At 38.3% G+C, this 22,929-nt stretch overlaps 1 protein-coding gene across 5 annotated transcripts in view; it reads right to left on the bottom strand.

The window, feature by feature from the left end:
- Positions 1 to 22,929, bottom strand: part of LOC111822934 (membrane-spanning 4-domains subfamily A member 4A-like) — a 109,594-nt gene that overhangs the window by 64,982 nt on the left and 21,683 nt on the right. For 4 of the 5 annotated variants that reach the window (XM_023743175.1, XM_023743173.1, XM_023743177.1 and 1 more), the window contains 2 exons: positions 13,593 to 13,649; positions 11,760 to 11,918 (listed from right to left, as the gene is read on the bottom strand). In XM_023743175.1, coding sequence (XP_023598943.1) covers positions 11,760 to 11,918; positions 13,593 to 13,649 — 216 coding nt within the window. Of the gene's footprint in view, positions 1 to 38; positions 141 to 11,759; positions 11,919 to 13,592; positions 13,650 to 22,929 lie in introns of all 5 variants that reach the window. The other variant, XM_023743174.1, reaches the window with a different exon arrangement.

The raw sequence follows: 22,929 nt of genomic DNA, 5'->3' as shown, positions 1-22,929 counted from the left end.
ACTAATACAGATGTCTTCAACAGAAACTCAATACTCACACTACCAGAGTTACAACAGGTTACTTTTCATCCAATAGTGCAGAGGTACGCAGCAATGCAGAACTCCAGCGCACTTAAAATGAGCACTACACCATTCATACCCTAGGAACAAATTCATAACAAAGGAACATGAGGATGGAGATGACAAGTTCCAAACACTGATCACTGATTATAGGGCCAAAAGAGAAAAAGGACAGGCCAGGGCTCAGAAAAACTGGCTCCCATTGTAGCCAGAATTTTTGGCCTAGTGAAAGCAACTTACTATCTCACTTTCTCACTGATAAAATAATCACCCTTTTTCTCCCCCTCCACTCACTATTTTCCGGTGCTATTGTGAACACAGAATGTGAAAGCACTTTAAAAAGAGAAGAAACAGATCATAAAGATCATTGTCATCTTAGTCCATTCAAACACTAGAAATTCCATATAGTGGGCATTATGATGTGATCTCATAGCTTAGTCATTGCAGGCAGAAAATGTTTCCCCAAAGAGATTCAGGTCCTAATCCCCAGAATATATGAATATGTTAACTTACATGGCAAAAGCTACTATGCTAATCAGCTGCTTTGAGACGGGAAGATTATTCCAGATTATCCAGATAGGTTCAGTTTAATTTATAAGCATTCTTATAAATAGAAGAAAGAGGCAGAAGATCAGAGAGAGATTTGAAGATGTTGGGCTGCTTACTTTGAAGATAAAGGAAGGGTCCATGAGCCAAGGAATGCAGGTAGGCTCTAGAAGAAGGAAAAGGCAAGGAACCACATTCTCCCTTAGAGCTTTTGGAAACAATGCAGCACTGCTGAAATCTTGATTTTAGCCCAATGAGATCTACTTCAGACTTTGACCTCCGTAAATGTATGGTAATAAATTTGTTTTGTTTTAATTAAGTTTGTGGCAATTTATTGTAGCAGGAATTAGAAACTAATGTAGTAATGGAGCCCTAGTGGTGTAGTGGTTAAGTACTCTGCTGCTAACCAGCACGTTGGCACTTCAAATCCACCAGAAGCTCCTTGGAAACCTTATGGGGCAGTTCTACTCTGTCTTATAGGTTCTCTATGAATCAGAACCAACTCAATGGCAGACAACAACAATGTAGTAATGAACACAAAATGAGTCTGTCTTTAATCCATACCCTAGGAGAACTGGCTTTACGTCCAATCTTTAGCCAAAACACAGTGTCAGAGTTGAGGGACATTGGGAAGTACTGTTATTCCTAATAATCTTATCCTGAAACGATGCCTGGGATTCTTTTATTTAATCATTCTCTCCTTTCTCTCCTTGCACAAGGATACTCTCTCTTCTCTGGAGGAACTCAAGGATGAGGGGCTTAGGATATAACACAGACTCAAGTGGACCTAAGACTATTTGTATTAATTACTTCATTATTTATTCACACATCCCTTGAACAAATATTTACTCAGCAATCTTTGTATTTTGAGCATTGTTGTAGGTACTGAAGGTACAGGAGCAAATAAAAAACAATTTCCTTGTCTTCAAGGATCTTACCATCTAGGGGGGTGGACCAGAGGTTGACAAACTTTCTGTAAGGAAAGCTTTGCAGGCTATAAGGTCTCTGTTGCAACTACTCAACTCTTCCCTTGTAGTGCAAAAGCAGTCTTACACAATTTGTAAACAAATGAATGAGTCTGTGTTTCAATAAAACTTTATTTATAACAACAGGTGCCACGCTGCATTTTCAACAAAAAGTAGCAAATAAACATGTATTAGTTTGAGCCACACAGAATTGCTGTTTTTCTAGGTCAAGTATAGTTGATCATTGGCAAATTTCATAGACTTCTACCAAATGATTCCAGGTAATATGCTATTTAAACACTCTTATCTAAAAAGATCTCGCCATTTCCTAACCTCTTTTGATAATTATATTCAAAGGTAAACCAAATCCTCTGATCCTTTGGAAAACTAACTACTGGGATGAAGATGATGATGATGAGTGATGATTATGATGATAATGATGACATTTTCCTCTCAGGATGATTAGAGTTTTCTGAAAGCAGGAACATGTTCACCATCCTTTGTCTCCCAGAGTGCTGACTCTTGAATTGTGCATAAAATATTGGTTCATATTCTTGTGCACTTGAAGTGCAGATGCCCAGGTAAGAGAACACCTGCTTTTGCCAATTTCTAATTGTATCACCTTAGAAAATGTTCTCTGAAGAAGCTCTCATTTCTTTTTTATTTTTATTATTTTTATTGTACTTTAGATGATGGTTTACAGAACAAATAATTTCTCACCAAACAGTTAGTACACGTATTGTTTTATGACATTGATTAACAATGCCACAAAGTGTCTACACTCTCCCTTCTCAACATTGGATGACTTTTTTTTTTTTTTTTTGGTGAAAATGTACATACCCAAAGATATTCAAAACTTTCTACATGTACAATTCAGTGACATCAATTACATTCTTCCAGCTGTGCTGCTATTCTCACTATCCTTTTCCAAATTATTCCATCACCATTACCTTCAACTCACTGTCCCCTAGGCTTCCCATCAAACTTTTGAGTTGCTGTTGTAAATTTGATCTCATATAGACAATTCTTTTTCTTTTTTTGTACTTTAGATGAAAGTTTACAGAATAGTTTCTCATTAAACAGCACACATATTGCCCTATGACAATGGTTTACAACCCCATGACATGTCAACACTGTCCCTTCTCAAACTTGAGTTCCCTATCAGCAGCTTTCCTGTCCCTTCCTGCCTTCTAGTCCTTGTCCCTGGGCTGCTGTGCCTCATTAGTCCCATTTTGTTTTATGGGGCTGTCCAATCCCTGGCTGAATGGTGAAACTCGGGAGTGACTTCACTACTGAGCTAAAAGGGTGTCCGGGGGCCATACTCTCGGGATTTCTCCAGTCTTTGTCAGGCCAGTAAATCTGGTCTTTTTTTGTGTGTTAGGATTTTGTTCTACATCCTTCTCCAGCTCTTTCCAGAACCCTCTGTTGTGATCCCAGTCAGAGCAGTCAGTGGTGGTAGCTGGTCACCATCGAGCTTTACTGGACTGGACTCAGTCTGGTGGAGGCCTTGGTAGCTGTGTTCCGTTACCTATTTGGACTAATCTTTTCCTTGTATCCTATTCTCTTCATTCTCCCTTGCTCCCAATGGGGTGAGACCAGTGGAGTATCTTAGATAGCTGCTCACAAGCTTTTAAGACCCCAGACACTACTCACCAAGGTAGAATGTAGAACATTGTCTTTATAAACTGTGTTATGCCAGTTGAGCTAGATGTTCCCTGAGACCATGGTCCCCACAGCCCTCAGCCCAGCAACTCAGTCCCTCAGGGAGTTTGGATGTGTCTATGGAGCTTCCAGGACCTTTCCTTGTACAAGTTGTGCTGGCTTCCCCAGTATTGTGTACTGTCTTACCCTTCACCAAAGTTACCACTTAGCTATTGTCTATTTAGTTTTCCCCCCTCCCCTCCCATCCCTCATAACCAACAAAGATTATCTCTTGAGTGTAAACTTTTTCATGAGTTTTTACAGTAGAGGTCTCATATAATATTTGTCCTTTTGTGATTGACTTATTTCCCTCAGCACAATGTCCTCCAGTTCCATCCATGTTATGAGATGCTTCACAGATTCATCATTGTTCTTTATCGTTGCATAATACTCCATTGTGTGTATGTACCATAGTTTGCTTATCCATTTATCTGTTGATATGCATCTAGGTTGTTTCCATCATTTTGCTATTGTGAACAATGCCACCATGAACATGGGTGTGCATATGTCCATATTTCTCTAGGATATATTCCTAGGAGTGGGATTGCTGGATCGTATAGTATTTCTATTTCTAGCTTTCTAAGCAAGTGCCATATCATTTTCCAAAATGTTGTATCATTTTGCATTCCCACCAGCAGTGCAAAGAGTTCCAATCTCCCCGCAGCCTCTCCAACACTTGTTATTTACAGTTTTTTTTGATTCGTGCCAGTAATACTGGGGTGGTTTTGACTTGCATTTCTCTAATGGCTAGTGATCGCGAGCATTTCTTCGTGTGTCTATTGGCCACTTGAATGTCTTCTTTGGTGAAGTGTCTGTTCATTTCCTTTTCCCATTTTTTAATTGGATTATATGTCTTTTTGTTGTAGAGGTGTTGGCTTTTCTTGTAGATTTTAGAGATTAGACTTTTGTCTGACTTGTAACATCCAAAATTTTTTTTCCCAGTCTGTCAGCTGTCTTTTTACTCTTTTGATGAATTCTTTTGATGAGCATAAGTGTTTAATTTTTAGAGGATCCCAGTTATCTAGCTTAGCTTCTGGAATATGTGTGTTGTTGGTTATGGTTTTTATCCTGTTAATACCGTGTATTAAGGCCTCTAGCATTGATCTATTTTTTTCTTCTGTGAACTTTCTAGTTTTTAGCTTTATATTTAGGTCTTTGATCCATTTTGAATTAGTTTTTGTATACGGTGTGAGGTATGGGTCCTATTTCATTTTTTTGTGGATAGGCATCCAGTTTTGCCTGCTACATTTGTTAAAAAGCCTGTCTGTTCCCCATTTGATGGACTTTGGGCCCTTGTCGAAGACCAGGTGACCATAGGTGGATTGATTTATATCTGGGTTCTCAATTCTGTTCCATTGGTCAGTGTATCTGTCATTGTACCAGTACAAGGCTGTTTTAACTACAGTAGCTGTATAGTATGTTCTGAGGTCAGGTAGGGTGAGTCCTCCTACTTTCTTCTTCTTCTTCAATAGTGCTTTACTTATTCAGGGCTTTTTCCCTTTCCATATAAAGTTAATGATTTGTTTTTCCATCTCTTTAAAGAATGTTGTTGGCATTTGGATCAGGATTGCAATGTATTTTAAATTGCTTTGTGCAGAATTGTCATTTTCACAATGTTGAGTCTACCTATCCATGAGCATGGTATGTTTTTCCATTAATGTAGATCCCTTTGGGTTTCTTGCAGTAGTGTTTTCTGGCTTTCTTTGTACAGGTCTTTTACATTACTGGTTAGATTTATTCCTAATTTTTTTTTTTTTAGGGGATATTATAAATGGTATTGTTTTCCTAATTTCCTTTTCATCATTCTCTTTATTGGTGTATAGGAATCCAACCGACTTTTGTATATTTATCTTGTACCCTTCTACTCTGCTGAATCTTTCTGTTAGTTCCAGTAGTTTTCTGGTGGAGTCTTTTGGGTTTTCTATGTATAGTATCATATCATCCTCAAACAGGGACAGTTTAACTTCTTCATTACCAATTTGGATGCCCTTTATTTCTTTCTCTTGCCTTATTGCTCAAGCTAGGACTTCCAGCACTATGTTAAATAGGAGTGGAGATAAAGGGCATCCTTGTCTTGTTCCTGTTCTGAAGGGGAATGTTTTCAGCCTCTCTCCATTAAGAATGATGTTGGCCATTGGTTTTGCATAGATGTCCTTTATTATGTTTAGAAATTTCCCTTCTATACCTATTTTATTGAGAGTTTTTATCAGGAATGGGTGTTAGACTTTGTCCAATGCTTTTCCTGTGTCAATTGAGATGATCATGTGATTCTTTTCTTTCCTTTTATTTATGTGGTTGATTACGTTGATTGATTTTCTAATGTTGAACCATCCTTGCATACCTGGTATGAATACTGGTATTGGCCGTGGTGTATTATTTTTTTGATATGATGCTGAATTCTATCAGCGAGAATTTTGTTGAGAATTTTTGCATCTATATTCATGAGAAATATTGGTCTGTAATTTTCTTATTTATGGCATCTTTGCCTGGCCTTGGTATCAGGGTTATGCTGGCTTCATAAAAGGAATTCAAAGTATGCCTTCCTTTTCTACGTTCTGAAATAGTTTGAGTAGTACTGGTACAAGCTCTTCTCTGAATGTTTGGTAAATTCTCCAGTGAAGCCATGTGGGCCTGGGCCTTTTTTTATTTTTATTACATTTTCAGTCTCTTCTCTTGTTATGGGTCTGTTCAGATTTTCAACATCACTTAGTGTTAGTTTGGATAGGTAGTGTGCTTCTAGAAATTTATCCATTTCTTCTAGGTTTTCAAATTTGTTGGAGTATAGTTTTTCATAATACTCTGTTAAAATCCTTTTTATTACAGTTGGATCTGTTGTAATGTCCCCCATTTCATTTCTTATTTGGGTTATTTGCATCCTGTCCTGTTTTTCTATTGTCACTCTGGCCAGTGGTTTGTCGATTTTGTTGATTCTTTCAAAGAACAAACTTTTGGTTTTGTTGATTCTTTCTATTGTTTTTCTATTCTCTATTTCATTTATTTCTTCTCTGATCTTTAATATTTCCTTTCTTCTAGTGGCTGTGGGCTTTTTTTTGCTATTCTCTTTCTATTTGTTTGAGTTCTGTAGTTAATGTTTTGATTTTGTCCCTTTCTTTGTTTTTGATGCGTGCATCTATTGCTATAAATTGTCCTCTGAGAACTGCCTTTGCTGTGTCCCAAAGGTTTTGGTATGATGTGTTTTCACTCTTGTTTGATTCTAGGATTTGTTTTTATTCCATCTCTGATTTCTTCTATTACCCAGTGGTTTGTAAGCAGGGTGTTATTCAGTTTCCATGTAATTGATTTTTTTTTCCCTTGCTCTTCCTGCTTTTAATTTCTCCCTTGATGGTGTTGTGGTCAGAGAAGATACTTTGTATTATCTCAGCGTTTTGACTCTTGTAGAGGATTGCTCTGTGGCCTAAGATGTGGTCTATTCTGGAGAACATTCCATGTGCATTGGAAAAGAATGTGTATTTTGCAGCTGTTGAGTGGAGTGTTCAATATGTGTCTACAAGGTCAAGTTTTACTCTCTCTGCTGAATTCCATTTGTTTGTGGATTTTTTTTAAATTTCTTTTGTTCTTGTAGTTTTTATCTTTACTGAGAATTTATGTTTTTTGTCTTTATTTTGTTGAGTAGATTTGTTAACTTTCTTTGTGGTTACCTTGATATTTACCCTTATCTTCTTATGTTTGAACCCTTCTATTATTACTCGGTATCACCTTGCCTTCCTCCGATTAGAAGTTCTATACCTAAACCGTTTATTCTCTTTTATTGTTCTGAGGCTTGTGTCACTTACAGATTAACCTCTCTGGTTACCTGTTGTAATTCTTTTGGTTTTGGGTAATCCTTGAGAGTTCGTTCCCTAGGTTGGTATCTGGCTGGTACAACCCTGTGTCCTACATTCAGCCAGTGGTCTGCTGTTATTTTTCTCAGATCGAAGGACTCCCTTTAATAATTCTTGTAAGTTTGGTTTGGTTTTTACATAGTCCCTTAATTTCTATTTATCTGGAAATATCCTAATTTCATCAACATATTTGAATGAGAGTTTTAGAGGATATATTATTCTTGGCTGGCAATTTTTTTCTTTCACGGTTTTATATATGTCATTCCGTTGCCTTCTAGTCTGCATGGTTTCTGCCGAATAATCCAAGCTTAGTCTCTGTATGTGATTTTTTGTTTTTCTTGAGCTGCTCTCAGAATTCTTTGTTGGTCTTTGGTTTTAGTGAGTGTGATTATGATATGCCTTGGTAATTTTCTTTTGGGGGTCTGTCTTATATGGGGTTCGTTGAGCTTCTTGGATGGCCATCTTTTCATCTTTTATGATATTGGGGAAGTCTTCTATCAGCAATTCTTCAATGATCCTCTGTGTGTTTTCTATTTTCTCCCCCTGTTCTGGAACTCCGATCACTCACATATTTTTCCTTTTGATTTTATCCCACATAATTCTCAGGGTTTCTTCATTTTTCTCCGTTCTTTTTTCTGATTTTTCCTCAAACAGAGTTGTGTCCAAGTGTTTGTCTTCAATTTCACAGATCCTGTCTTCCACCATTTCAAACCTACTCCTCAACCCTTCTATGACACTGTCCATTTCTGAAATCTTGTTGTTTATCTTTTGGATTTCTAATTGTTGTTTTTGTATGATTTCTAGCTGTGAATTTATTTTATTATTTTGTTCCTGTATTATTTTCTTGAATTCTTCCATTTTCTGTCTGTATTTTCCATGAATTTGTCTGCCTTTCCATGAATTTGTCTATTTTTTCCTCATTTTTGTCTTCTTTTTGCTTTAACTCTTGGATAATTCTGAATATTGGAGAGTTGAATTACCTGTCAGTTAGTTCTAGTGACTTTTCATCTACTGGAAAGTCATCTGGTGTTTTATTTTGGACACCTACTGGAACCATCCTGTCCTGTTTTTGTATATGTTTTGATATTGTCTACTGTCTTTGGGGCATTCAGTAGTTATTTATCTCATTTATTGATTGTAGATTTGTTTGTTTCATTATGCTTTTTTGTTTTATTTGGTTATGTCTGAGCAGATGAGCTGTGCATTCTTTGTTGTTTGCTTATCTGTGGGTAGGATACTTTTCACCTCCTTCTCCAATGGGCAGGGTCAGTCACTCAAGTATGGTAGAGCAGGGCAGGTCCGGATGAAGGGGAGTTCCTGGGATGGGCTGTTTGTGGCATGTACTAGAGCCTATAGGGCGGGCCAGAAATCAGTACAAGGCAGGTTCTGGTAAGCTGTGCCTGTGCTGCTTGGGGTCGTGATGTTTAGTGCATGGTGTGGGTAGGCAGGAAGGAGGGGGAGATTGTGATGTGTGGCTCTAAGATGGCTATGGGAAAGGAGAGAGGAGAGAGGAACAGGAGCCAGAAACATACCAACAAACAAAAAGAGTGCTAGGGGAGCTTGCATTGGAGTGGAGAGATGAGAGACTATGAAATGGAGAAAAACAAAAAGGAGAAGAAGAAGGAAAAAAGAAAAGAATGAAGAAATAAAAATTAGAAAGAAAAAAGAAAAGCAAAGCTCCCAGAGATCCCATCAGATCCCTGGGCAATGGATATGAACAGGCACTTCACCAAAGAAGACATTCAGACAGCTAACAGATACATGAGGAAATATTCACAATCATTAGCCATTAGAGAAATGCAAATGAAAACTACAATGAGATACCATCTCACCCCAACAAGGCTAGCATTAATCCAAAAAACACAAAATAATAAATGTTGGAGAGGTAGTGGAGAGACTGGAACACATATACACTGTTGGTGGGAATGTAAAATGGTACCACCACTTTGGAAACCGATTGGGTACTTCCTTAAAAAGCCAGATCATACAATCCAGCAACCCTACTCCTTGGAATATATCCTAGAGAAATAAGAGCCATCACATGGATAGATACATGCATACCCATGTTCACTGCAACACTGTTAACAATAGCAAAAAGATGGAAACAACCTAGATGCCCATCAATAGACAAATGGATAAACAAATTATGGTATATTTACAGTTTAATACTATGCAATGATAAAGAACAATGATGAATCTGCAAAACATCTCATAACATGGATGAATTTGGAAGACATTATGCTGAATGAAATTAGTCAATCACAAAAGGACAAATATTGTATGCAACCACTATTCTTTGATGGTTAGGAGGACAAGGAGGGAGGGAGAGGAGAATTCACCAACTAGATGGTAGACAAGAATTATCTTAGGTGAAGGGAAGGACAACACACAATACAGGAGAAGTCAGCACAACTGGAATAAACCAAAAGCTAAGAGGTTTCCTGAACACAAATGAACACTTTGAGGGACAAGGTAGCAGGGGTGGGGATCTGGGAACATCTAGGCCAATCGGCATGACAAAGTTTATTAAGAAAATGTTCTGTATCCTAATTTGGTGAGTGGCGTTTGGGGTCTTAAAAGCTAGTGAGCAGCCATCTAAGATGTATCAATTGGTCCCAACCCACCTGGAGCAAAGTAGAATGAAGAACATCAAAGACACAAAGAAAATATTAGCCCAAGAAACAAAATGGCCACATAAACCAGAGACTCCATCAGCCTGAGACCAGAAGAACTAGATGGTGCCAGGCTTCCACCAATAACCTCCCTGACAGGGAACACAACAGAGAGTCCCTGACAGAGCAGGAGAAAAGTGGGGTGCAGAACTCAAATTCTAGTAAAAAGACCAAATTTAATGGTCTGACTGAGACTGGAAGAAACCCAGAAAGCATGGCCCCCAGACTTTCTGTTAGCCCAAAACTAAAACCATTCCCAAGGCCAGCTCTTCAAAGATTAGACTGAACTATAAGACACAAAATGATACTTGTGAAAGTGTGCTTTCACAATGGGCAGCTCCTGTCTGGAGGCAAGATGAGAAGGCAGAAAGGGATAGGAGTTGACTGAATGGACACAGGAAATCTGGAGTGGAAAGGGGGAGTGAGCTATCACATTTTAGGGATAGCAATTACTGTCACATAACAATGTGTACATAAATTTTTGTATGAGAAGCTAACTTGAGTTGTAAACTTTCACCTAAAGCACAATTTAAAAAAAAAATGTGGGATGGAAAATCATATCAATGAATATTTCATACTGTTACATTAAAATTCATTGTAATATCTTCTAAAAGAATTGTCAGAAATATTAAGGGGAGTAGATTCTTCTAGCAAAGTTACTTAAAGGGGTTATTTTGGTGTGAATATATAGTCCTGGAGACATCCAGGTTAAGCTGGGAGAGAAGCAAAGGCACTGCAACTGGTCTGCAAAATAAATTAGGAACAACGTTCAGGTCCAAATATAGCTGAGAATAAGACACAATGAGAACAAAAGGAGAGAAAGAACTAAGTAGCATGGTAGAATGCTAGACGTTTATATGGAGCGATGATTACAGGAAACTCAGTGGTGGTAAGACTGGCCAAGAGACTTTTAAATAGCAAACATTTAATGTTACATTTTACTTTGTTATCCTGTGCTGCAATATCCACCCACCCCACACAAACTTAGCCCATGGTCCAAAACTTCAAGAAGTTTTACTACCTATGCAATCTTTTATGAGTGGTTGTCTTTGTTAGTGCTGCCATAACAAAAAGTACCATAAAGAATGAGGATTCATTGTCTCACAGTTTTGGAGGTTAGAAGCCCAAATCAGGGTATTAGCTCTAGGAGACAGTCCCTCCTTATTGGTAGCTCCAGGTATTCCTTGGCATTCCTTGGCTTACAGATGAATCTTCACCTGGAACTTGCCTTTCACCTATGTGTGTCTCTCTGTTTTCGCCTGTGTAAGAGACCACTCAGAAAAGATCAGGTTTAAGACCCACCCTACTCTGGAATGCCTTGATTAACGTAACAAAGAAAAACAGGGTCATACAAGTACAGGAGGATAAAGTTTTAGCATAGTATCCATATGGGGACAAGTGAGACAGAAAAGTTGTAAAATACAGAATGAAGATTAGGAATTTTCCAGGACCAGGATGTTGGGGATAGAAATGATGAGTTATGCAAGAACATCTAGAGATGTTGCGAGTTACCCTAAGTTACTCATCACTTCTAGGATAATGTTCAAGACAATTTTATTTAGTTAGAGAACCAGGAAACCCCATCAGAAGCTCAATCAAGAAGCTCTGGAGACATATAAGGATTGACATCTGAGCTCCATTTTTGGAGGGAATGACAGTACATACTGATCAGAACTGTGAAATTAAACAATAAAATTATACAAAGGGCCCAGTACAATAACTATTAGAAAGTAGATGTTCAATAAATATGAGCTTTCTTTTCCCACTTAGCCTGATCACATATAGAGAATAAACAAGGACAGATGTGGGATGTAGCCCTAACTCCTAAAAAAAAGATTGCCCTATTTGTCAATTGCATCAAAATTCCCAAAATGATGTAGCAACTAAAGAATACTGATTGTTACTTTTGCCAGAAACAGAGTTCCCTTGACCTCCTTCCACTACAGTACTCCGTGAAAAGAGGAAACACTCACCACTAAGATGGACCTGTTTATTGCACAGTTTTCACTCATCGGATTAGAATCACAGGGAAAATGGTGGAATGAAAAAGAACTCAAGCTGAATGCAATGATTATGATCCCTATGGCAGCCGTGATTGAGCTGAGGCAATTCAGTCCTGGGGTACATTCATCCTAGAAAGGAAGAAAAATCTATTAAACAGTCCAGTGACATCTTCGGATATGCCTTCATCCTTCACACACCCTGCTTCTTCCTCAACACAGTCATCTTCTCCAGCAATAGCCTAACTTGTCTCTTTCCTTATATATTAAAAAAAAAAAAAAGTAAAACAAACAGACAAAAAACTCTATTACCATACAGTTGATTCTGACTCATGGAAACCCTATGTGTTACAGAGTAGAACTACTCCATGGGGTTTTTTGTTTTTTGTTGTTGCTGAGAATATATACAGCAAAATATACACCAATTCAACACTTTGTATGTGTACAATTCAGTGACATTGACTATATTCTTGCAGTTGTGCAACCATTCTCATCCTTCTTTTCTGAGTTGTTCCTCCCCCGTTAACATAGTCTCTCTGCCCAATAAGGTTTCTACCTAATCTTTGAAGTTGCTGTTGTCACTTTGATCCCATAGAGATAGTTTTTCAAAGAGCATAATGCTCAAGGCAGACATTTTTTACTAGTTAAGCTGATTCGTTGTGTGATTTTAAGAAGACTTCATAAGGTTTTTCTGATTGTAATATTTACAGAAGCAGATTGCCAAGTCTTTTCTCTGTGGCCCCACTGGGTGGGTTTCAATGTCCATCTTTAGGCTAGTAGTGAAGTGCAAACCATTTGCACCTCCTAGGAATTTAATCTCTTGCCAGAACACAAATATAAGCTTGTCATTCCCAAACTTGTATCCCTCTGATGACTCCCCTAAGAATCTCACTAGAGGGGCTTACAATGCCCTTTATACTTTAGTTGGACATACACTGTGTCCGCCTCCTACCACGTCATACTTCCAGTGCATGACTTCTTATCATTCTGTAAACGCTACTCGTCTTTCATGCCTCTATATCTTCTGCATATTATTTTGCTCTCCTGTGTATTCCCTGCCATACATTCTCTTCTCAGGGGAAGAGGTTTCAGGCCTTTTATAAAAACTCAAATTGCTCAGGAAAGAGTGAGAGGTTTGGTATGACTGCAGCAGTAGGCACCGTTTAGTTGGTCTAAGTGGGTGAGAAGCTAGGGAGCCAGGTTTGTAAAGGCCATGTGAACATGCACCACAGGTTAGTATTCAACTTGAGCAAAGAAAATTCAAATATGGTCTTTTGAAATGAAAAATATTTGATCAAATCTGGGCTTTTTGCCTTTTATTGGCTTTGTGAAAGACAGCTTAGCATGGAAGTTATGTTTTAAAACTGCTTCTTCTTCTTTAACAACCTTAGTATGAATTTTGTTTTATTGTAATCTGAATCAAAATCCTTTTAGGATTCAATATTATTATACACTCTAATCCTTCAGTTAATAAATATTATGTCACACCTACACCCAGTGCCATTGTCATGTGCTGGACCTCAAGTTGCAGGGATCTTTTGACTGCTTCTATTTCACATTTCCCCTGAGGAATCCTCTGTATCTTCATAAAGATTCTCTCAGCAACTATCTTGCCAAAATATTAAGACTTGTGTCAGAAATTCTATCACTGGCCAATTGGCTGATGAGCTATTTTGAAAGTCCAATTTAACCAGTTGAATCTCACATCTCTCTTGCTTGTTTAAAAACAAAATATGGGGCCATCAGGTATCATCAATCCTCTTTTGGTACAAAAAAAAAAAAAAAAAAAAACGAAATATTACTCACCAGACATTCTGTATCTCTCTTTCCTGCTGCAATTGACAAGGCCCCTGAAACAATAAACTAGTAAAAGAAAAAGAAAAATGAAGGTAAAATTATTAGCAAATATTTGAAGTTATAATTTAACAAAACTTACCCCTAAATTAGATAGAAACATTAAATCGACCAATTATCTTAGAAGAAACACAAAACTATGTAAATAATCCCCACCTCCTCAAGAAAAACACAGAAATTCTATCAGAGGGATTTATGGGGAAATTTATCAAATCTTTCAAACAATAGCTAATCGCAATGGTATTTAAACAGTTCCAGAGCATTGAAATATAAAGTAAGCTTCCAACTTCCTGATATGAATTAACACTAATATTGATACCAAATTTGAACAAGATATTATGAAAAGAAGAAAAAAAATAGAAACTAAGATTAATCTCTTTTAAAATATCTATTAAAATTTGTAAATAAAAGAGTAGCAAAGAAAAATTTCTAATTCCTTACTAGATGATTAGGATTTACTAGTTCATTTGACTGCAACCATTGTGTAATTATTTTCCTTTTGGCAAAAGTTGCTGGAATCAAGTCAACAGGCTCCCTGCCTTAGACTATTGTACTGTTGGTGTTTCGAAGTTTGCTTTGACAGTTTGATTTCAAAAGTTTCAACAAACTGTATTTTAGTACTCAGAGAATGACCAATCTAATGAAACATCATGATAAATTACTTTCATAAATGTGTAATATCAAGACATTTGGTGTTGTTAGGTGCCCTTGAGTCATTTCTGACTCATAGCGACCCTATGTACAACAGAACTAAACACTGCTTGGTCCTGTGCTATCCTCACAATCATCGTTATGCTTGAACCCAGTGTTGCAGCCACTGTGTCAATCCATTTTGTTAAGGCTTGTCATCGATTGAATTGTGCCCCCCCCCAAAATATGTCAACTTGGCTAGGTCATGATTCCCAGTCTTGTATGATTGTCTACCATTTTGTCATCTGATGTGATTTCCCTAAGTCTTGTAAATCCTATCACTATGACGTGATGAGATGGATTAGTGGCAGTTATATTGGTGAAATGCACAAGATTAGATAGCATCTTCAGCCAATCTCTTTTGAGATATAAAAGAGAGAAATGAGCAGAGAGACATGGGGACATCATACCACCAAGTGCGTCCTTTGGACCTTAGGTTTCTCAGCTGAGATGCTTCTAGCCCAAAGGAAGATTTGATGACAAGGACCTTCCTCCAGAGCCAACAGAGACAGAAAGACTTCCCCTGGAGCTGACACCCTGAATTTGGACTTCTAGCCTACTAGACTGTGAGAAAATAAATTTCTCTTTCTTGAAGTTATCCACATGTGGTATTTCTGTTATAGCAGCACTAGGTAACCAAGACAAGGGTCTTCCTCTTTTTCACTGACCGTCTACTCTCTCAAACATGATGTCCTTCTCCAGAGACTGATCCTTCTTGATAACATGTCCAAAGTATGTGAAACAAAGTGTCACCATTCTTGCTTTTAAGGAGCACTCTGGTTGTACTTCTTCCAAGACAGACTTGTTCATTCTTTTGCCAGTCCATGGTATATTCAGTATTCTTCACCAACACCACAACTCAAAGGCGTCAATTGTTCTTCGGTCTTCCTTATTCGTTGTCCAGCTTTCACATGCATATGAGGTGATTGAAAACACCAAGGCTTGCTTCAGGCGCACCTTAGTCTTCTAGGTGACATCTTTACCTTTTAACACTTTAAGAGGTCTTTTACAGCAGATTTGGACAATGCAATGTGCCTTTTGATTTCTTTCTTTTGGGGGGTTGAAGATTTTTCTTTATTTAAAAAAATATTTTTGAAGAAATGAGGCGAGGGTGACAAAATTAGGAACACTGTCTCATTAAGGTAGCTTTACAAAATTGAGATCATACCATGCATTGTCTTTAAAGGGAAGACTCAATGGTATAAAAAGACAAGCTCTACAGATAAATCTCTCTAAATGCAATGGAAATGCCATCACCATCTCAGCAGTATTTACCATGGGAAAAAAATAAAAATAAAAAACCTTTAATATATAGCTTTCAGTTACTTTTTTTTCTCTTTTTTTATTTATTGTACTTTAGGTGAAGGTTTACAGAACAAATAGTTTCTCATTAAACAGTCAGTACATATTTTTTTATGACATTGGTCAACAACCCTACGATGTGTCAACCCTCTCCCTTCTCGTCCTTTTTTTTTTTTGGTGAAAATATACATAGCCAAAGATACACCATTTCAAAAATTCCTACATGCACAGTTCAGTAACATCTATTACATTCTTCCAGTTGTGCTGCTATTCTCACTTTAGATGAAAGTTTACAGAACAAAATAGTTCCTCATTAAACAGTACACATGTTGCCCTATAACAATGGTTAACAACCCCACTACATGTCAACACTGTTCTTACCCAAACCTGGGTTCCCTATCACCAGCTTTATGCCCCTTTCTGCCTTCTAGTCCTTGTCCCTGGACTGCTGTGCCTCATTAGTCCCATTTTCTTTTATGGGGCTGTCCAATCCCCGGCTGAATGGAAAACCTCAGAAGTGGCTTCAACACTGAGCTAAAAGAGTGTCTGGAGGCCATACTCTCAGGGTTTCTCCAGTCTCTTTCAGGCCAGTAAATCTGGTCTTCTTTTGTGTGTGTTAGAAATTTTGTTCTACATCCTTCTCCAGCTCTGTCCAGAACCCTCTGTTGTGATCCCGGTCAGAGCAGTCAGTAGTGGTAGCTGGTCACCATCGAGCTGGACTGGACTGGACTCAGTCTGGTGGAAGCCTTGGTAGCTGTGGTCTATTAGTCCTTTGGACTAATCTTTTCCTTGTATCCTGTTCTCTTCATTCTCCCTTGCTCCCGAAGGGGTGAGACCAGTGGAGTATCTTAGATGGCTACCCATAGGCTTTTGAGACTCCAGATACTACTCACCGAGGTAGAATGTAGAACATTATATTTATAAACTGTGTTATGCCAGTTGAGCTAGATGTTCCCCGAGACCATGGACCCCACAGCCCCCTGCCCAGCAATTCAGTTCCTCAGGGAGTTTGGATGTGTCTATGGAGCTTCCATGACCTTTCCTTGTACAATTTATGCTGGTTTCCCCAGTATTGTGTACTGTCTCACCGTTCACCCAAGCTACCACTTATCTATTGCCTATTTAGTATTTCCCGCCACCCCTCCCATCCCTGGTAACCAACAAAGATTGTTACTTTTTGTGTGTAAACTTTTTCATGGGTTTTTACAATAGAGGTCTCATACAATATTTGTCCTTTTGTTATTGACTTATTTCACTCAGAATAATGTCCTCCAGTTTCATCCATGTTATTAGATGTGTCACAGATTCATCATTGTTCTTTACCGTTGTGTAGTACTCCATTGTGTGTATGTACCATAGTTTGTTTATCCATTCATCTGTTGTTGGGCATCTATGTTGTTTCCATCTTTTTGGTAATTATTGATAGATGTGAGTTTATTGCTGTCATTTTGCAGTGCTTTTTTTTTGTGGTGCTGAAGTTTTCTTTGTTCTTCTTACTCTCCTGTGCTGAATTCCTTTTGTTTGTGGGGTTTTTTTTTTTTCATTTCTTTTGTTTTTGTAGGTTTTGTTTTTAGGGAGACTTTATGTTTTTCCGCTTTATTTTTATGAGTATGTTTGTTATCTTTCTTTGTGGTTACCGTGAAATTTACCCTCATCTTTCTAAGTTTGAAGCAGTCTATTATTACTTGGTATCGCCTTGCCTTCCTTTCCATTAGAAGGTTCTATACCTACACCGTTTATTCCCTCTTTTATTGTTCTGATGTTGTTGTCATTTACAGATTAACTGCTCTGATTCCCTGTTGTATTTCTTTTGGTTTTGGATAGTCCATGAGAGTTCATTTCCTAGATTGGTATCTGGCTGGTACGATCCTGTGTCTTAGATTCAGCCTGTGAGTTGAAGTTGTTTGTTTCAGATCAAAGGACCATCTTTAATAACTCTTGTAAATTTGGTTTGGTTTTACATATTCCCTTAATTTCTGTTTATCTGGAAATGTCCTAATTTCACCATCATACTGGAACCAGAGTTTTGCAGGATATATTATTCTTGGCAGGCTTTTTTTTTTCTTTCAAGGTTTTATATATGTCATCCCATTCTCTTCTTGCCTACATGGTTTCTGCTGAATAATCTGAGCTTAATCTTATTATTTCTTCTCCGTATGTGACTTCTTGTTTTTCATGAGCTGCTCTCAGGATTCTTTGGTTTTGGCGCGTGTGATTATGATATGCCTTGGGGATTTTCTTTTGGGGTCTATCCTATATGGGGTTCGTTGAGCTTCTTGGATGGCCGGCTTTTCATCTTTCATGATATTGGGGAAGATTTCTGTCGGCAGTTCTTCAATGATCCTCTCTGTGTTTTCAGTTTTCTCCCCCTGCTCTGGAACTGATCACTCACAAATTTTTGCTTCTGATTGTATCCCACATAATGCTCAGGGTTTCTTCATTTTTCTTTGTTTTTTTTTTCTGAGTTTTCCTCAAATAGAGGTGTATTTAAGTGTTTGTTTTCAATTCTGCTGATCCTGTCTTCCACCGTTTCAAATCTCCTCCTCAGCCCTTCTATGACACTGTCCATTTCTGAAATCTTGTTATTTATCTTTTGGATTTCTAATTGTTGTTTTTGTATAACTTCCAGTTGTGAATTTATTTTGACATTTTGTTCCTGCATTATTTTCCTGAATTCTTCCATTTTTTTTGTCTGTATTTTCCATGAATTTGTCTGCCTTTTCCATGAATTTGTCTATTTTTTCCTCATTTTTGTCTGCTTTTTGCTTCAACTCCTGGATAATTCTGAGTATTAGAGATTTGAATTCCCTATCAGGTAGTTGTAGTGCCTTTTCTTCTACTGGAAAGTCATCTAGTGTTTTATTTTGGATGCCTACTGGAAACATCTTCTCCTGTTTTTGTAAATGATTTGATATTGCCTGCTGTCTTCGAGGCATTCAGTAGTTATTTTTTTCGTTTATTGATTGTAGATTTGTTTGTTTCATCCTTTTTTTTTTTTTTAATTTGGTTATGTCTGAGCAGGCGGGCTGTGTGTTCTTTGTTGTTTGCTTGTCTGTGGGCACGATACTTTTCACCTCCTTCTCCAATTGGCAGGGTCAGTCGCTCAGATATGGTACAGCAGGGCAGGTCTATCTGAAGACGAGTTGCTGGGATGGGTTGTTTGTGGCACTTACTACAGCCACCAGGGTGGGTCGGTAAACAGTGCAGGGCAGGTTCAGGTAAGCCATACCTGAGCTGCTTGGTGGTGTTATGTTAAGTGCACAGTGCAGGTAGGGAGGATGGAGTGGGGGAGATTGTGATGTGTGTAGTGAAGATGGGTATGGGAGAGAGGAGAAAGGAACAGGAGCCAAAAACATACAAACAAACAAAAAAGAGTGCTAGGGGTGCTTGTCATTGGAATGGAGAGATGAGAGACTATGAAATGGAGAAAAACAAAAAGGGGAAGAAGAAGAGAAAAAAGAAAAGAAAAGAATGAATAAATAAAAATTAGAAAGAAAAAAGAACAGCAAATTTCCCAGGGATCCCACTGGTGCAGCTACAAGGTCTGGGGAAGTTGTTCCCAGGTGTTGAAGTACAGCCTGGCTAGGAGGCATAGAGGTATTCATTGCCAGGTATTCAGGGGACAAGAAGAGAAGGAAGGTATAGAGAGACAAAAATCTAAGTAATAAAAGAAAGACAAAAAGGGAGAAAGAGGGAAAGTAAAACAAAACCAATTAAAAACAACAACAACAACAAGAAAAACTCCCAAAAAAACAGAAAAAAAAAAACAACATGAAAAAAAAGATGCTCTCAGGTATCCCTCTGCACACCTGTGCAAGCTGAGGGGGTAGGTCCCAAGCCACACAGCACTGCTCAGCTGGAACAGACTCCCAACTTGAGAAAAGAAAAAGGAAACAAAGAAACAATTCAAAACAAACAAACAAAAAAAGAAGCCCCAGGATCCCACCAGCATGGCAGCATGGACCGGGAAGCAGTTCCACACTCAAACGGAGCTCCACAACCCCTCAGGAAGATGTAAAGATGGCTCACAGAGCCAGGCATTTGAGCAAAAGAAGGAGGAGGTGGTGAGAGGTGTCTCAGTTATCTGGTGCTGCTCTAACAGGAATACCACAAGTGGATGGATTTAGCAAAGAGAAGTTTATTCTCTCACAGTCAAGTAGGCTACAAGTCCAAATTCAGGGCTTCAGCTCCAGGGGAACGCTTTCTCCATCAGCTCTGGAGGAAGGTCCATGTCATCAGTCTTCCCTTGGTCTGGAAGCTTCTCTACACAGGAACCTCAGGTCCGAAGGACGCACTCTGCTCCTGGCGCTGCTTTCTTGGTGGTACAATGTTCCTATGTGTCTCTGCTTGCTTCTCTCTTTTATATCTCAAAAGAGATTGAATTGAGACACTGATCTTGTCAACCTCATCACTATAACCTCATCACAGTGATAGAATTTACAACACATGAGGAGATCACATACAATCTCATCATAGTGGTAGAGTTTAAAACACATAAGGAAATCACATCAGATAACACAATCATACAATACTAGGAATCATGACCTAGCCACGTTGCTACACACATTTTTTTGGGGGACACAATTGAATCCATGAAAAGAGGTAAGGAATAAATCAAAAGAGGCATAAAAAAGCAACACCAGCAGCCAACAAATGGCACTCAGGGAGTTGGCCAGTGCAGGCGGGTGGAATCCAAGCAGCTGGTGCTTCCTGGCCAAAAGACTGTGGCCGCGGGAAGCAGAGGAGGCCGAGTGGTGGTGAAGAAGGGTGGGGGTGGGAAAGTGTATAGCGCCAGTTACTAGTTGTTCTGTCTCCTGCTGGAAGCTCCGTGAAGCTGCTTTCTCGTACCTGCTATTTGCTGGTCTTTCGTCTTTTGATTTCTTGAGTGCTGTTTCCATAGGTTTTGATTTTGGATCTGAGTAGAATGAAATCCTTGACAACTTCTATCTTTTCTCCATTTATCATGATGTTGTTTATTGGTCTAGCTGTGAAGATATTTGTTTTCTTTATGTTGAGGTGTAATCCATAATGAGGGCTGCGGTCTTTGATCTTCATCAGTAATGCTTCAAGTCCTCTTTGCTTTCAGCAAGCAAAGGTGTGTCATCTGCATAACACAGATTGTTAAGGAGTCTTCCTTCAATTGAGGTGCCCGTTCTTCTTCATATAGTCCAGTTTCTCAGATTATTTGTTCAGCATACAGATTGAATAAGTATGGTGAAAGGATACAACACTCACACATACCTTTCCTGACTATAAACCATGCAGTATCTCCTTGTTCTGTTTGAACGACTGCCTCTTGATCTATGTAAAGATTCCTCATGAGCACAATGAAGTGTTCTGGAATTCCCACTCTTCTCAATGTAATCCATAATTTGTTATGATCCACACAGTCGAATGCCTTTGCATAGCCAATAAAACACAGGTAAATATCTTTCTGGTATTCTCTGCTTTAAGCCAGGATCCATCTGACATCAGCAATGATATCCCTCGTTCCATGTCCTTATCTGTGTCTAACTTGAATTTCTGTCAGTTCCGTGTCAATGCACTGCTGCAGCCACTTTTGAAAGATCTTCAGCAAAATTTTACTTGTGTATGATATTAATAATATTGTTAAATATTTTCCACATTCTGTTGGATCACCTTTCTTTGGAACGGGCACAGGTATGGATCTTCCAGTCACGTGGCCAGGTAGCTATCTTCCAAATTTCTTGGCATAGACGAGTGAACACTTTCAGTGCTGCATTCATTTGTTGAAATATCTCAGTTGGCTTTCTGTCAATTCCTAGAGCCTTGTTTTTCACCAATGCCTTCAATGCAGCTTGACCGCTTCTTTTAGTACTATCAGTTTCTGATTATATGCTACCTCCTGATATGGTTGAACAGCAACTAATTCTTTTTTATTTAGTGACTCTGGGTATTCCTTCTATCTTCTTTTGATGCTTCCTGCATCATTTAATATTTTCCCCTGTTGAACCATTCAATATTGCAACCAGAGGCTTGAATTTTTTCTTCGGTTCTTTCAGCTTGAGAAATGCTGAGCTTTTTCTTCCCTTTTGGTTTTCTATCTCTAGCTCTTTACATATGTCATTATAATACTTTGTCTTCTCGAGCTGCCCTTTGAAATCTTCTGTTCAGCTCTTTTACTTCATCATTTCTTTCATTTACTTTAGCTACCTGATGTTCAAGAGCAAGTTTCAGGGTCTCTTCTGTCATCCATTTTGGTCTTTTCTTCCTTTCCTGTTTTTTTAATGACCTCTTGCTTTCTTCATGTATGATGTCCTTGATGTCATTCCACAGCTCGTCTGGTCTTCGGTCATTACTGTTCAACACATCAAATCTGTTCCTGAGATGGTCTGTAAATTCAGGTGGGATATGCACAAGATCATACATTGGCTCTGCTGGAGTTGTTCTAATTTTCTTCGGTTTCAACTTGAACTTGCATTAAGAGCAATTGATGGTCTGTTCCACAGTCAGCCCCTGGCCTTGTTCTGGCTGATGATATTGAGCTTTTCTATCATCTCTTTCCACAGATGTAGTTGATTTGATTCCTGTGTAATCCATTTGGTGAGGTCCACGTGAATAGTTGCTGTTTATGTTGTTGAAGAAAAGTATTTCCAATTAATAGGTCGTAGGAGCCCTAATAGTGCAGTAGTTAAGAGCTATGGCTGCTAAACAAAAGGTCAGCAGTTCCAATCCACCAGCTGCTCCTTGGAAACATTCTGAGGCAATTGTACTCTGTCCTATAGGGTTACTATGAGTTGGAATCAACTCAACAGCAACAGGTTTAGGGTTGTTTTTGGTCTTCCAAATTCTATCCTGTGATCTCCAGCGTCATTTCCATCAACAAGGCCATATTTTCCAACTGATTGTCCTCCTTCTTTGTTTCCAACTTTTGCATTCCAATCACCAGTAATTTTCATTGCATTGTGATTGGTGCGTATATTTGAAAGTTAGTTATATTAACTGGTTTTCCTTGTAGATGCATGGATATTATCCTATCACTGACAGCGTTGTACTTCAGAATAGATCTTAAAATGTTCTTTTTGATGATGAATGCTGTGGCATTCATCTTGAATTTGTCACTTCTGACATAGTAGACCATATGATTTTGTAATTCACAATGGCCAACACAAGTCCTTTTCAGCTCACTAATGACTAGGGTATCAGTCTTCATGAGTTCCATTTCATTTTTTTTTTAATAATCCTATTTTTATTTTATTTTTTATTTATTTATTTATTTTATTGTACTTCAGGTGAAGGTTTACAGAACAAATAGTTTCTCATGAAACAGTAGTAC

The sequence above is a fragment of the Trichechus manatus genome, unplaced genomic scaffold (genome assembly GCF_000243295.1).
Source record: "Trichechus manatus latirostris isolate Lorelei unplaced genomic scaffold, TriManLat1.0 scaffold00240, whole genome shotgun sequence".
NCBI lineage: Eukaryota > Metazoa > Chordata > Mammalia > Sirenia > Trichechidae > Trichechus > Trichechus manatus.
The sequence above is the reverse complement of the archived record's forward strand: the minus strand, read 5'-3'. Positions and strand labels throughout refer to the sequence as shown.